Raw genomic sequence first — 16,653 nt, forward strand, 5'->3', positions numbered from 1 at the left:
GAGTTTGCTCCTCACTCAATGTCCAGGAGATTCTATCGTGAGCAGAACATACAGTTACAATATTGTAAGAAGTGCAAGCAAATCATAGTCACCTGGAAGGAATGTTTTGGGGTTTGGACAGTGGGAAGTGAGGAGGTGAAATAGTAGCTGTTACATCTCTTGTGCTTGCATGGGAAGGTGATCTCGGAAAGGGAGTGGATGATGCTGGTAATGGAAGAGTGGACCACAATTTCTCCATGAGCGTGGGGATGGGAAAGGAAGCAGAATATATCGTTTGTGGTGGACTAAGCTGGACATGGCAGAAATGTTGGAGGATGGTGCGTTGAATGTGGGGGCTGGTGAGGTGCAAAGCCAGGACACGGGAAACCTTATCATGGTTCTGTCAGGGAAGGGAATGAAGCGAAGACAGTAATGCGGGAAATGGCTGGACATGGTCGAGGGCCCTGTTAAACACAGCGGAGTGGAATCCAGACTGAGGAATACTGAAGACATTTCAGATGCACAGGTGTGGAAGGTAACGTGGTGAGAACAGATGGGACGGAGGTGAACTAACTGGGAGAATGGAACAGAGTCATTCCAGAAAGTGGGATAGGAAGAAGTATAATCAAAGAAACTGCGGGAGTCCGTGGGGTTGAAATAGATATTGGTGGATCTCCAATCCCCTGAAATGGTGGTGCAGACGTCGAGGCAGGGAAGTGAAGTGTCAGAGACGGACAATGAGAGGACAAATGGGGCGAGGGAAGTGGGATCAAAAGCAAATTTGATGAGATTTTCCAGTTCAGGGCTAAAGGAGAAAATGGTATCAGCACAGGCACTTATCTGTCAGTAATACGGCTTGGGTTTATTGGCCTTTGGAACAGAGAGGCGCAGACTGACAGGTACAGAAATGTACATGGATTTCTGCAGCGCATCTCCGAACACAGAAAGAAGGAAGTCTGATATGTTGTGGGAAAGTCGGGGCTGAATCAGACAGTGGATGTTGCTTCAGAGTCTGAAGAAGGGAAAGACATCTCTGAGGAGAGGTTTTAACAGTCAGATATTAGCGAATAAACTCAACAAAGAACTTCAAGCCATTTTCTGCAAAGGTTGGGGAGATATTGGAGAGAAATCAAAGAGTGGGGAAATGCTCTGCTTCAGATGATTTTCATCCACACAGACGGAAAAGATAGGGATGAGATAGCAAAGGCACGATTATATGTTCTTTACCAATCATCAGAATAGAGAATAGCTCCAGAGGAGTGATGACAGCTGATGTGATTCCTGTATTTGAAAAAGAAGATAAAACAAGTTGAAGTGAGAGGGGCAGGTAGATGCATGTGAGAATGGTGTGGTCAGGGAGAAAATGAGAGGTGCAGAGAGAGAAAGCGAGAGGGGAAGGGAGAGAGAGAGAGAGAACGTGAGAGGAACAGGGGGGAGAGAAATAAGGGGTGAAGCGAGAGAGAGAACATGAAAGTGGCAGGGAGAGAGAGAAAGTGTGAGTGACACGCATCGAGAGAATTTGGCAGATGGAGAGAGTAAATTGTTAAGGGTGCACAGGGAGAGTCAAAGAGAGAGCGGCAGGTACTGTACAATCAGAGTGACGTGGACAGACAAAAAAGTGAGAGGGCCAGGGAGAGAAACATTGAGAGGGTGAGGGAGCGAGAACAAGTGACACATGCAAGGTTATGGAGAGACAGTGAGAGTAGTAGGGAGAGAGAAGTGAGAGGGGCGCTACATTGTCCTGCTTTGGCCAAATATCACCTTGAGGGGGATTTGGGTGAAAAGAGTCAAACATGGGCTACATAATTCCCCCTAAAAAGGATTAATGGTATTATAGCCATCAATTCCCTTTCTTTCATTGGGAAAGACCAGTGTTTTAATCCTGTCTCGTTTGTAAGTTAAGCTGCTGAATTTTCTTTTTTTTTTGTATCGGATATGCACCTCATAAAGATACTACTGCTGTTAGCAATGAGACCGACTGGGCCTCCATTGTTGACACGGAGGATCTGCGAGAGTGAACTAAATTAGTTTTCTCCTCCAACAGCACCAGAGGTGCTAGTAGCCACCCAACTGCAACCAATAGATTGTTCTGTTCGTTTCAAATAGATATTAACAAATATGTCACTTTATTTTCTCATCATTTCTTTCTCTTATTCAAGCGGCCAAGTCTTCACCTGTGAAAATTGACAGGGGGTCTTTACAGGCTCTTCGTCCATGAGCACAAATGAGCAACGCCCTGGTACTCCCTCAATAACATCCACTTTGGAAACTCCTTTGCCAGACGAGTAGCAATTAGTACAAGAGAGCACAGACCCACCTTGTCAAGGGCGAATTAAACAGAGAAAGTCAATACTTGCCTTGCCAGTGGCAACAACATCCTGCGAATTAATCTATACAGTGAACAGACATTGGAAATAGACAACAAATATTTGTTTTGAAAGTGTCATTGAAAGGCCCTGCTGAGTTGGGCTGTTATGTCCCACAATATATTTTCAGTGTCAGTACGTCTGGCTTATGAATGGGGTAATATAGGTCTCGATCTGGCAGTGCCACTTCATTTGAGCAGGTGGGTGAAGAATGCCCGTCTCCACTTCCACTTCATCTCATCTGCTGCTGAAACCCTAATCCATGCCTTTGCTTTGTTATAATTCTTTCACGGATGTGGGCATCACTGATTAGTCTAGCAGTTATCCACAGTTACCCTTAAGAAGGTGTTGGTGAGGCGCACTATTGCATCACTGCAGTCCATGTGGTGCATGAACCAGCGACAGTGAAGGAACGGCAATATAATTCCAATCCGATATGGTGTGTGGCTTCGAGGGGAACTTGCGGGTGATGGTGCTCCCATATATCTGTTGCCTTTGTTGTTCTAGGTGTTAAAGTTCGCGGGTTTCGAAGGTGCTTTCGAAGGAGCCTTGGTGAGTTGCTGCAGTGCACCTTGTAGATTGGGGACAATAGATCAGCGTTCACGCTGCGTCCCCGTCATTACCAAGGCAACCCTGTGTTAACCTCTGGCAGATTAAGTTGCAGTAGAAAATTTAAGGTCACAGATAGAGTCCCCTTACCGAATCCCATTCACCCCAGAACGACCAGGCGCAAGAATGAGTCACCTTCTGGCTTCATAGTAATCGGGCATGCACTGCAAAACATTCAACTTAATGTTGAGGTTCTTTCAGCCGCCATGTGAAACATCATTGGAGGTCCTTCCACCGACTATTCCTTTGAAATTATTTGCCTGCAAAAGAAAGATATTGGAACTGAAGAAGCAAGCCGTTGTTACATCAAAGACTTTGACCTACTGCGTTACCCACCTCATGCTAAATTAACTTAATAGAGACATATAAGATAATCAGAGGGTTAGATAGGGTGGATAGTGAGAGTCTTTTTCCTCGGATGGTGATGGCAAACACGAGGGGACATAGCTTTAAGTTGAGGGGTGATAGATATAGGACAGATGTAAGAGGTAGTTTCTTTACTCTGAGAGTAGTAGGGGCGTGGAACGCCCTGCCTGCAACAGTAGTAGACTCGCCAACTTTAAGGGCATTTAAGTGGTCATTGGATAGACATATGGATGAAAATGGAATAGTGTAGGTCAGATGGTTTCACAGGTCGGCGCAACATCGAGGGCCGAAGGGCCTGTACTGCGCTGTAATGTTCTAAAAAAAAATTCTAAATACGGTCGCACCACCTATGTGCAATCTGACATTGCCAATGCAGTCGGCCTGTTATCAACCAGGTTCTGTGACACAATTCGGGTGTGCAGTGTTCATATTGCAAACGTGTACGAGCCTGCAAGTGCCAGTTGGGAAAAGGAACTTCTGCCAAAACTACCTCAACCAGCCTTCTAAGTGGGAGATTTCAACAGCACCCCCACACTGATTGGGGTATCTTAGTACCAGACACAGATGCTGAACAACTTCTAGAGTAGGCCTAAAGAAACGACTTCACTCTAAGACGTGACCCCAGTCAATGGGATAATCATCATCCATCCAGATAGAGTCGGAAATACTCTGTTAATTCCCTGAAAGATCACCCGCAACCATCACAGTGCCTAGCCCAGGGCGACTTTCCACATAATCAACACCGGCCATTGTTCATTTACATTGACCGTTGCACTCCAATCAGCAACAGTGCAAGGAAGATGTAATGGAAATTCCATAAAGCAGAATGGGAAAATGCAGCGAGTCCTTGGATGGCATCATTATAAATATAGCTATCAATAATATACCTATGGAAGAATTAGATACGGATTTCAGTGTTGCCATTCTCAAAGCTGCTTGCACAGCCATGCCTCGCAGTTACCCATCCATCCACCTTGCCTTGAAGCAGAGAGCGCAGCACTCCTCAAGGAATATAAATCATCTGGTAACCCTGATATAATAGACCACCTCATGGAGTCTCTCAATGCTGCACATCACGACAGATGGGAGGAAATGACAGCAGGGCTAACGTTCACTCCTTGTAGTGCTGGAGCCTGATTTGCCGCCTTGGAATAGCCCGAAAATCACCTGTATTAGTCACCCCGAACCATGTTGCTAGTCATCTTTTCCATGTAACGATGTCACTATTGGTAATGAAAACAAAACACTTCAGCTATCATGAGCAGAGAAAAATCAACACCAAAACATGCAGAATATGCAGTCCTCACCTTTTCAAGAATACAGAACTGGAGAAAGCATTAAAGGGCCTGAAATATCGCAAAGCAGCGGGATATGACAACATTGCACCAGAGTTCTTGAAACGACTTGGCCATGTGCTCGTGTCCAGATGAACCAGTTCTACACATATGCCAAAATTCATTGCCGTTCCAAAATACAGAAGACGTCAGATCGTTAATGAAGAGAACACAAAGTTGATGGGCTGCTGCAGCACATGGTGTCCATATGTGATTCCCTCTAAAACCATATTCAGTGTATTCCACGTCCACAAAGCCAGTACAGTAAACATTTGTGTATAGACATGGATGGTCAGAGATTAAACCATGTTCCCCGAACAATATACTTGAAAATGACTCTGGATTGGACTTTGTTCTTCCGTGAGCATCTGAAAAAAATGCAGCAAAGGTCAAAACAAGAAACAAACTATTCAGCAGAATTGGTGGATCGACGTGGGGCGCTGCTGCCTCAGCACTCTGCAACTCAGCTGCAAAGTACTATGCACCTGTCTGGCAAAGGTCACGACACACAAATTCAAATGATCATTAAATATGAATACAGCAATGTGTATTATAAATGAACCCTCCACTCAACAGGCCTCCCCTGGCTTCCTGTTCTCACAAACATCACTCGCCCACACTTTCGCCAACTGAAGATCAGCCACTGGCTGGTTAAAATCAGCCGTGCTGCACATCAGTTACCACTCCATAATGACTTTTTGAATCCACTGACTGCCGCCATTTATCGTGGTGCCTCATATGGAGCAAAATTCCTGAGCAAGATCGACCAGCAGATATCCTGTGGATCAAGGAATGGTAAATATGGGAAATCACTGACAAGTTCCTTGTAACAAACTCTATCTGTCAAATGGCAGGCTTCCAACAACCACGGTGAAAGTAGATCTTGCGAAACTGGCTGAGCACAAGTCAGGGGCCCTTGCACAGCCTACCTCCACCGCTGAGGCCTCAGTACCAGGCAATGTCCATGTAAAAACAAGAGAGAATCCAACCATCACACCTTGACATTCTGCTTTTGTGTAAAAACGCGAGCAATGCTGCATATTGCCGAGACCCGTACCATCTACAGACTGAATGACGTACTAATAACTTCAACATCAGAAAAAGAGGAGGTTATTGCTTAACTCTGCCATTTTCATTCGATAAATAAGAACAACAATTATCTTGTTGATTGTGCACATTGAATCCAATGTGCTTGGTGGTGGAGGGAATCAATGTTTTCCATCTACCCTCACATTTTCCATCATCCATATACCTCAGCTCATCCAACTGTCTGTGACCCAATATTCTAACTCAGAGCAGGTACAATTTATCCATTTCTTCATTGTTCACTGACCAGCATTACATCCTGATCCAAAAGCATCTCAATTTAGAATATTCATCTCTGCGTTGGAATATCTCCACGGCTTTACCATCCATCACCCTAATCTTTCCAACCTCTCAAACCCGTCCAGTCTCTACAATCCTCCAGCCCCTCAATACTGACCTTCCCACCCCTTGCAACGCCCCCATGTGTGTAACATCCTCCAGCCTATCTCTGTAACCTGCTCCAACCCGACCACCCACCATATCTCTGTTAACGACACCAGCCCTTACAACCATCCCAACTCTTCCTCCTTCTCGAACACTTCCAATCCTCCATTTCACAGAAACCTCGTCTGCTTCCTAAAACCCTCCATATCTCTGTAACGTCCACCAGCCCCTACAACTCTCCCAGTCTCCACAAACTTCTCCAGGCCCTGAAACTCTCCTTACATTTGGAATCTCCTCCGATCCCTGCAACCCCCTAGAGCTCCTTGCTTCACTGATTCGAATAATTTGAGAATCCTCAAAGGGCACCCACCAACACCACCATCTACGTCATGGGGTGGGGATAATAAGACAGAGAGAGAGAGAGAGATGGCAATGACCAGCCCAGGGAATGGAAGGGAGATGCACTCAAGAAAGTGTCACCAAACATAAAACAATTAATAATCAACTTACACGGGAAGATTTCCAACATATTTTATTTTTAAGAAGCTTTTCCTTCTAAGTAGATGTGAGTAACTGCGAATAGAACCAGTGGAGCTGAAGGAGAGATTCTGTCTGCTGTTACCCCGGCTGTCTTGCCGGGGTCGGTCTGACTCTTGGTGGCCTGCCGCCACGATTTGAAGTTGTGTGTTGCAAACCCACCCGCGGTAGTCTATTTTCTGTCTGTCATTACTTGACTGTCACCTTGCAGCTCTTTGTCATGTGCGATTCCCCGTCGTTGTATTCGGGTTATAAAGCTGTTGGTCACATTTTGCCCCTCGGTGATCAACAGTACATTCGTAGAAGGGAATAAATGGGACCCGCTGCTGGGCTGCCCTCAGTTGCTTAGTTTATTCATTAATTGAATAATTGATGTAACTGGATATTTCACCATATTCCTAATCTGCTCCCTGAACTTGGACTGAGTCACTGCATAAATAAATGTATTTGTACAGCAACTGAAAGCCCGCAGCATGTAGCTTAATCTTTGAAACATATATTCAGAATCGCTGTAATCCCGCGGTTCTGATCCTGTAATGATATAATAGAAGAAATGTATAACATACACCAACCAGAGGAGCATGAAGCTGCCTGATATGCTGAAAAGTAAAATAATCGATTTTCTTCTGCTCTCCATCTCTGGGTCACTGCAATTCTCTCCCTTGCTCCGACCCCTCAGTCCCTTACGGACTCGACTGGCCACTAAAATGTGTCTGACTGTCAGAGCGTTGAGCAAAAAAATTAGAGCGAATGGGAGCAATGGGGTTAAAACCGTATCAAACCAGTCAAGTCCCACCCATCCAGGATCAGTATAATAGTTTGACTTTAAAGCACAGAACCACGGCATATTGTCAATTATCCATAAAGGTTCATATGCAAAGTAAAAGGGGACATTTTTTAAGCAAAGCAGAATCGAGGTTGTTGTTAGAACCACAACTGCAGTTTTCTCTGTGCAATATTTTGTTTTCAGCTTCTGGCAACAAATGGCAATAAATCGAACAAAGGTGAAAGTAACTGTGAACCAGACAGAAACTTCAGTAGCTGCACGAAACATGACAACGATTACAATACATACAGGGGTGGTGACCAGGAAAGATCCCAGGAAATAATAAAATGCAACCCGCCACAGTAAGACCCCAGTGATAATGAAGAGTAGGTCCGTCATTGCCATGGCCACCAGGTATCGAGTGGTGCAGGTGGAGAGGCCGCAATTTCCCTGGGAGAGGATCACAATCGCTAGTAAATTAACTGTAAGAGAGAGCAGGGAAAAGTGACTGGAAATTACTGATCAAACATTCTCTGCATCTGACAAAAACAGAAAGAGCAGGATATTAGCAACAAAAACAGGTGGGATTGAAACGAGTTATATGTCTTTTTTTTAAATGTCAACACTAATCCCAATATAGCTCTTACCCGCCAACTTCCGGGTTTAATGGAGTCGGGACAGGGTACGGAAAGAGAACTGCTCCCAGGAGGAGGGTTGGCAATTTAAATATTTTCATGGTCCTGGAAGTCTCTGATGTAATCTGTTTTAGACATGTAACTCTGGCCGCCAGGTTTCCCCGTTCATAACCCAAGCCACAGAGAAAGACACTCGAGATTAGCAATCAGAATCATCCGCCACTCTGTTATCAAGCTATTCACTCTGAATTGGATAAGTCACAGCATAGGTTGATGTGCAGGATAGACCCGTCCAACCGCAGGATTCAATAATCTGCGGGAATGGAGCCCAGCAAGGAATCAGACCCCACTACCTGGGACCGGACCTTCCATCGTATCTTGTACCAAACATTTCCCTCGCCCTATCTGGGCTCATTCCCCAGCATTGCAGACTCATCCTGGTGTTGAGGATCAGAAATTCCAACTCCCCTGTTCCTACCCATACACGGACCATGCTGCACAATAGGTGACTCCTCTCTGGGCTGGGGAATTGGCAGCTTAGCGATTAGAAATTTCACCTCCTGCAGAGCTAGTGTTTGGCCATCCCCCAATGTAACACAATGAACCCCCAAACCGGTGGTAAGGATTTGACAGGGCTGGTCCTGAGGTCTGCTCCAGACTCCTTCATACCCAACCGGAAGCCAAGCCCATCAATCGGCTGATTTCACCACGGAGGATACCACAAGCATGAAAGAGGCATCTGTGGAGTTAGAAATCGGAAACTCCTGTTACCACATATCTCACAGCCCTGCTGATATCCAGGCTTAACCATTGACGTGGAAACAAAACACTGAAACAACAGTAAAACTGATTAACTAGGAAAATACTGAAAACATTCACCACGCCTGGCAGTGCCTGTGGGGAAATAAACAGCGTTACCCATTCAACAGATCGGTTTTCCTCAGAAATGGAAGAAACTGGAGATAATCTGTTTGCAAGTAATTATACAGCCATTTAAAAGTGGTGTATGAGGGAAAGAAAGAGAAGTGGGAAATGTCTGCAAATGGGTGGAGGACAGGAGTGATTCATTGATAAAGGGATGATAGTGCATGGCAAATGGAACAATTAAAGAAACAGAGAATGGGTCCAGTTGTGGTGGGGCGGCAGGTGCGGGTAGATCCCAGTGGCGTGAATCAACCTGCCAGTTTTGTAACAGAAGGGGAAGTCCTTCCCAGCAACCCCACACAACCTGCAATTCCAGTGACTCGGGTGTCGCCATCCTTCATAACAGCACAAGCCATCTGAGAAAGTTTGAGGGATGGTTATCATTTAATCTCAGTGTTGGGTCTGAGAGGCAATAAAATGCCTAATCAGAAAATCCGGTGCAGTTCCTCGGTGAGATTCAGTAGACTATATCACGAGGTCGAGGATAGCAAGATCATAACGGGAATGGAATGGAAAAATTTACATGATAAGCGTCTGGAAGCTCAGGGTCATGAATGTGGACTGAACAGAGATGTTCAGAAAAGTAATCACTCAATCTCCGTTTGCTTCTTTTCCGATGTACAGGGGATTCCTTTGAGAACACTGAATACTGTTTCTATGTTATAATAAGGGCAGGAAATCGCCTGGAAGAAGGGGCTGAGGCCTCAGACATCGGGACGGGAGGAGGTGAAAGGGCAGGTATTACATCCCCTGTGCTTGCAAGTAAGGGTGCTCTTATAAAGTGAGCGGATGTTGGGTGATTGAGAAGTCGACACGGGGTCGCAAAGATCTGGTGAAAAGGGAGGGGAGAAGCATATATGGTGTTGATGGACTGAGCTGGATGTGGCAGAAATGTTGGAGGATGAGGAGTTGAATGTGGACGCTTGATGGGTTGGAAGTTGAGGACAGGGAGAACCTTATCTTGTTTCGGGAAGGGAGGGGATGGACTGAAGGCAGTAACATGGGAAATTTGATGGACATGGTCCAGGGGCCTATTAAGCAGAGTGGAGGCGAATCCTTGGCTGAGGAAAAACGAAGTCATTTCAGGAGCACTGGTGTGAAAGTTAGCATCATTGGAGGAGATGGAGCAGAGAAGGAGAAACGGAGAGAATGGAACAGAGTCTTTGCAGAAAACAGAGCTGGAGTATGTATAATCAAGGTAGCTGTGGATGAGATTATAGTCCGTATTTTGGGCAGCCAATCCCCTGAAATGGATGTCGGGAAAGCGAGGAAGGGAAGGGCAGTGTCAGAGAGGGTACGTTTGAAGTGGAGGGACGGGTGGAAATTAGAAGCAGAGATAATGAAATGTTCCAGTTCAAGTAAAAAGAAGGTGAGAGCAACAGCACAGTAATCAAGCTATCTATCAGTATGTGTGAAGGAGAGGACTGGAGGAGGATTGGAACAAAGAATGGACCACGTATCCTTCATAAAAACAACACATCTAGGACCAGAACAGCTCCCATAGCGACACCATGTGATGGTGGAATTTGCCAAGGCTCGCACTCGAGGTCCAGACATCAATACTTTACAACACGGTCAGGATCAGCATCCTTTGAGGTTACCATACCCAGACTAGAACCAGTGATGAAGTGAGGAGATCGCGCGGGAATGACGAGATATTTAAACGAAACAAATCTGTTCCAAATGGGATCCTCGAAATGTGCTAGCAGAGGATGGTGGAGGAAACTGATGAGGAAACGGCCTTATTGTGTCTGTCACGACAGATCCCATCCATTGTGAGTTTAAGGACAGCCCAGGTTTACTGGATTTGAATCAGAGAGGGACAGCGTGACATAGTCATAAATGTAAATGGACCTCTGCACAGCAGCTATGAGCTCAGCAGGAAGGAACTCTGGTGTGCAGTGGGATGGTTGGCGCAGATGTGGATCACTATTCAGAGCCTGTAGAATGGAAAAAGGTCTCTGAAGGGAGGAGCCGAACATTCAAATAATAGTGAATAATTTCATTGTAAAACTTCAGGTTCGTTAACATAGAAATCGGGATCAAATGTGCAAAAGCAATCAAATAGAGGATAAACGCTCTGCTTTAGATGGATTTAAACCACGTACACTAACAAAGCTAGGGAAGATATTAGCAGAGTCAAAATTATCTGTTCATTAATAATTATCAGAATATGGAATAGAGCTAGAGAAATTCCGGACAGCTAATGTGATTCTTATATTTCAAACAGAAGATTGAACGATCCGAAGAAATCTCAACCAGTTTACATGTTTTTAATGGTAGTGAAGATAATGCAGTATTTATTTCCTGCTTTGGTGCAGTGCTTGGAGTTGTTTGATGAATACGGGGTAAGCTATTCTATTCATAATAAATAAGTCTGTAAAATTAAGGTATGGGAGGGCAGATCTTCCGAGTGGAATGTACAACCTGCAGCATATGGGATGTCATGGACGCACCGCGGGTCTTAGATGAACACATCAGCAGGAAGCATCACCGGTTTCAGAAGCTGAAGCTCCAGTTTTCGGAACTCGAAGGAGACTGTAGTCACTGTTGTGCATCCACGAAACGAACGACTACTTGGATAGCAGGTCTAGGGAGGTGGTCTTAACGCAGGTCAGAAGTATGCAGACAAATAGGGAATGAGTGACCGCCAGGTAGACTAAGAGGACCAGGCAGGTACTGCAGGAGTTCCCCACGGAGGTTTTGCACTCGGTTGTCGGTCTCCCATTTTGGATACTGGTGAGGGTGACGGTTCCTCAGAGGTGTGCAGTCACAGCCAGGTTTGTGACGCCATAGGTGGCTCAGATGCACAGGAAGGGAGGATGAAGAGTGAAAGAGCAGCAGTGATTTGTTAGTGAGGGGAACAGACAGGCATTTCTTCGGCAGTAAACAAGACTGCAGGATGGTGTGTTTCTTTCCTGGTGCCAGGGTCAAGAATGTCATGGAGCGGCTGCAGAACATTCTTCCCGGGGAAGGTGAACAGCACGAGGTCGTGGTCCACATCGGTACCAGTTGCATAGGTAAGAAGGGGGATGAGATTAAAGATCAGGACGAAAAATGCAGTAATATCAAAATTACTCCCAGTCCCAAGTGCAAGTGAGTACAAGAATAGGAGAACTGAGTGATTGAACACATGGCTGAAGAACTGCTGTAGGAGGGAGAGCAGCAGATTTCGGAGATATTGAGAATGTAACTGTGGCAAGTGGGACCTGTACAAGATGGAGGGGTTGCCTCTCAAAAGGACTGGGATGAATACCCTCACGGGGAGATTTGCTAGTGTTGTTGCGGAGGGTTTAAACGAAATTGTCAGAGGCATGGGGACCTGCGAGTGAACTCAGATTGGAAGGAAGCAAACATGGCAACTCTGCTGCGTTGTGGGAAACAGGAACAAGTATTATAGATGAATACCAAGGAGCACAGAATACTGGGGGAGAAAGATAGCCCAACAGTAGGAAATATTCGCTGTGGTCAGATTAAGGGGTTAAGTAATAGATGTCAGTCATGGTTAATGTAAAATATATATATATACGTGTGAAGGCATGGAGTGTGGTTAATAAGACTGGTACAGTACAGGTGCAGATCTCAATCTGGAAATATGACGTTGTGGCTGTAACAGAGAACTGGCTCAAAGAAGGGCGGGATTGGATGATAAATGTTCCTGGATACAAATTCAGGAAAGATAGGAAAGGGAAAAAAGTGGGAAGGTGGCAGCATAAATTAAGGAGAACATTCCAGTGCTGTAGAAATACGATGTCAAGAGGGTTCGAGATAAAATCAATTAGACTAGCGCTGAGGAATGAAAAGGTGCGGTTCCATTGCTCGATTTTTGTCTAAACATCACCAGCTACTGAGAAGGATGAAGAGGAACAAATTTGCAAAGAAATTACAGAAAGTGCAAAACATATCGTGACAAACATACTGGGGGCCTTGTATTATCCAACCATAGACTGGAATGGTAGTAGCTTAAAGGGCAGCGAGGGACAAGAGTTCCTAGAGTGTGTTCAGGAAATATTTCTGCAACAATATGCTGCGAGTCCAACGAGAAAGGAAGCACTGCTAGACCTGGTACTTGGAAATGAGGTGGGCCAAGTGGATCAAGTATCAGAAGGAGAGCATTTAGGCGACAGTAATCGTTGTATCATAAGGTTTCGGCTGATGATGGAAAAGGACAAAGAGCAATCCAAGTTAAGAATAATTAACTGGGTGAAGGCTAACTTCACTGTGGTACAAATAGAGCTGTGGCGAATAAATTGGTGTCAAAAGCTGGCAGGAAAACGGGTAGATGAACAATGGGCTACCTTCAAAGAAGAGATACTTGGGGAACAGCCAAGGTATGTTCCCTCGAACGGAAACGTAAAGCAAACAAATCCAGAGCTCCCTGCATCACAAATGAGTTAGAAATTAAGATAAAGAAGAAAACATGCTCATGACAGATGCCAGGTAGAAAATACTACTGAGAACCAGGCTGAAGATAGAAGGTCCTGAGAGGAAGTGAAAAAGCAAATAAGAGAAGCAAAGAGGGAGCATGAAAAGAGACTGGAAGTTAGCATTAAAGGAATTCCCAAAGTTTTCTATCGGCAAATAAATAGTAAAAGGTTGGTAAAAAGAGGGGTGGGACCGATTAGGGACCAGAAAGTGGATTTAGCCATGGAGTCAGAGGGCACATTTGAGGCATTAACCTTTTACCAAGGAAGAAGATGCAACCCAGGCAATATTGAAATAGGAGGTAAGTCAGAGACTAGAGAGGTTTAAAATTGATAAAGAAGAAATATTAGGTAGGGTTTCTTTACCCAAAGTGGGCAAAGCGCCAGGGGCGGATGAGATGCATCCAACAATACTAAGGGAAGGGATGGTGGAATTCGTAGAGGCACTGGCCATAATTTTTCTGTCTTTCTTCGACTCAGTGGCGGTTCCAGAGGACTGGGGAATTGCAAACCTTACACATTTCTTCAAAAAAGGGTGTAAAGATAAGCGCAGCAACTGCAGGCCAGTCAGTTTAATTTCGGTAGTGGGAAAACCTTTAGAAAAAATAATTAGGGACAACATTAATTGCCACATGGGCAACGTGAGTTAATTAAAGAAATCCAGCATGCATTTCGTAAAGGAAAATCATGTTTATCTAAGTTGCTGGAGTTTTCCTGCGGAGATAACACTGACGGTTGATGAAGGCAATGCTGTTGATGTGGTGAAAATGAACTTTAAAAAGACGTTTGATACAATGCCAAACAGCAGACCTGTGAGTAAACATGTAGCTCGTGGAATAAAAGGGACAGTAGCAACTCAGATACGAAATTGGCCGAGTGACAGGAAACAAAGAGTAGAGGTTAATTGATGTTTTTTGGGTTGGAGGAAGGTGTGTAGTTGAGTTTCTCAGGGATCAGTGATGGCACCCTTGCATTTCATGACAGATAGTAAAGGCCAAGACCTTGGTGTACAGGACACAATTTCAAAGTTTGCCGATCATACGAAACTTGGAAGCATTGTGACCTGTGAGGAGGATAGTGTAGAACTTCGAAAGGACATAAACAAGTTGGTTGAATGGGCAGTCAGGTGGCAGATGATGTTCAATGCAGAGAAATGTGAAGTGATTCACTTTGGTAGGAAGAACATGGAGAGACGATATAGAATAAAGGGTATAATGCTAAAGGGTGTGCTCGAGCAGAGGGACCGAGGTGTATATGTGTCAATGAGGTTGATAGGACAGGTTGAGAGAGTGGTTCAGAAAGCAGATGGTATCCTCGGCTTTATTAATAGGGGCAAAGAGAACAAGAGCAAGGAACTAATGTTGAACTTGTATAAGACAATAGCTCGGCCTCAGCTGGAGTATTACATCAAGGTCTGGGCGCCACACTTGAAGAAATACGTGAGGGTATTGGAGAGAGCACATGAAATATTCACCAGAACGGTTCCAGTGATGAGGAATTTAACTTATGAAGATAGATTGGAGAAGTTCGGACTGTTTTCCTTCGAGAAGACAAGGCTGAGAGGTGACTTGATGAAGGTTTTCAAATCATGAAGGGTCTGGACAGAGTAGATAGAAGCAAACTGTTCCCACTCGTGAAAGGATCGAGAATGGGAGGGCACAGATTTAAAGTATTTGTTAAGGAAGCAAAAGCGACATGCGGAAAAACTTTTTTTTTTCACGCATTGAGTGGTTAAGGTCTGGAATGCGATGCTGGAGGGTGGTGGAGGCAGGTTCAATTGAAGCACTCAAAAGGGAATTAGGCAGCTGTATGAAAAGTGAGAATGTGCAGGGTTATGGGGAAAAGGCAGGGGAATGAAAATGAGGGAGTTGTTCTTTCAGAGAGCCGGTACGGGCACGATGAAACGAATGGACTCCTTCTGTACTGTAATGATGCTGTAATTTTGTGATTCTGTGATGATAGAATTCGTATTGATAGATGTAACAGAAAAATGAATAAACATCCAGACAAACATAATTAATATAGAGCAGTCACCACATATTCCAAAAGGAAAAGCCATATTAAATTATTTGAATAATACCAGAAATCGTAGTGAAGACTAATGAAGTAGAAGGAACATATTGGATACCATAGGATACCATAAGCAGACTCATGAATATTCATAGCGCAAATGGAATTATGGGACAAGCAGCAGAATGGACAGCTAGCTGGCTGCAGAAACAGGAAACAGTGGGGAGGTTCCTTACTCTGATTGGCAGGGGAGCAGTGATATTTCCCAATAATTGGCATTGGGGTCACTGTTAATCATCAATTCCATAATCGACAGGGCCTTGTGAAGCAGAAGCACAAATTCGAAATATAAAGACACATCCACATTGAAAGTACAGTTAAAACAACGGAAGAATGCAACAAATTCCTGAAGATATTAATAACCTTTTACAATGGACATTTAAATGCTGCAAATCATACAGGGTTTTGATGAACCCACACTCGGTGTGCTATATACAGTTCAGATCTCTGTAGCTAAGGAAGGATATACTTGCCTTCGAGGGAATGCAACGAACGTTCACTGGACTGATTCCTTTGTGAAGAGGATTGTCTAACAAGGAGATTGAGAGAGTATCCACATATTCTCTGTAGCTTAAAAGAATGAGAGGTGATCTCAGTGAAACTTACAGCATTCTCAGTTTGCTTGACAAGGTAGATGAGGGGTTGTTTCCCCTTGGCTCGGGCATAGTCTCAGGATTAGAGGTCGGTCATTTCATACTGAAATAAGGGGAAACATCATCACTCAGAGGGCTTCGAATCCTTTAGAAATCTTTACCCAGAGAGCTGTGGGTGCTCCATTGTTATGTATATTCAAGACTGGGATCAATAGATACTGCACTTGGTAAATGAGCCCTGATTTTGTTAAATGTTGGAGTCGGTTGGAGGTGCTGCATGGACTGCTCCAGCTTCTATTTCTCATGTTCCATACGTATGAAATTCATTTTGAACAAATAAATCTCGCATTCTAATCTGCAAGTGCATTTATTCAGTCAGCACGTTCCAAAAAGTAATATTCAGTTGAATAGCCCGAGGACCAGAGAGTGATAAATGCACTCGACTATTAGACGTAAGCTCACACAATCTGGCAACATCCTAATAACATATTCAACTCATATTTCCTCTTCCCAATTCTACAGAAAGTTTTGTCAGCTCATTCTGAGGAATTATTTACATGCTACCACTCTCTTTATGTCC

At 44.4% G+C, this 16,653-nt stretch overlaps 1 protein-coding gene across 1 annotated transcript; it reads right to left on the reverse strand.

The window, feature by feature from the left end:
* Nucleotides 1–6,998: 6,998 nt before the first annotated feature.
* On the reverse strand, nt 6,999–9,342 carry LOC137385200 (probable G-protein coupled receptor 139). The gene is made up of 2 exons (XM_068060188.1): nt 9,291–9,342; nt 6,999–7,909 (listed from the first exon to the last, which is right to left on the reverse strand). The coding sequence occupies exons 1-2, from the start codon at nt 9,340–9,342 to the stop codon at nt 6,999–7,001; spliced, it is 963 nt and encodes a 320-aa protein (XP_067916289.1).
* Nucleotides 9,343–16,653: the final 7,311 nt, after the last annotated feature.

The sequence above is a fragment of the Heterodontus francisci genome, chromosome 28, assembly GCF_036365525.1.
Source record: "Heterodontus francisci isolate sHetFra1 chromosome 28, sHetFra1.hap1, whole genome shotgun sequence".
Taxonomy (NCBI): Eukaryota; Metazoa; Chordata; class Chondrichthyes; order Heterodontiformes; family Heterodontidae; genus Heterodontus; species Heterodontus francisci.

What these genes read in the sequence shown, in the direction of transcription:
- LOC137385200 (XM_068060188.1), bottom strand. Translation starts at nt 9,342, where the DNA reads ATGGCTTGTGCTGTTATGAAGGATGGCGACACCCGAGTCACTGGAATT. An exon ending in CCGAGTCACTGGAATTGCAG is followed by an intron (nt 7,910 to 9,290) that starts GTTGTGTGGGGT and finishes TCTCTCTTACAG; the next exon opens with TTAATTTACTAGCGATTGTG.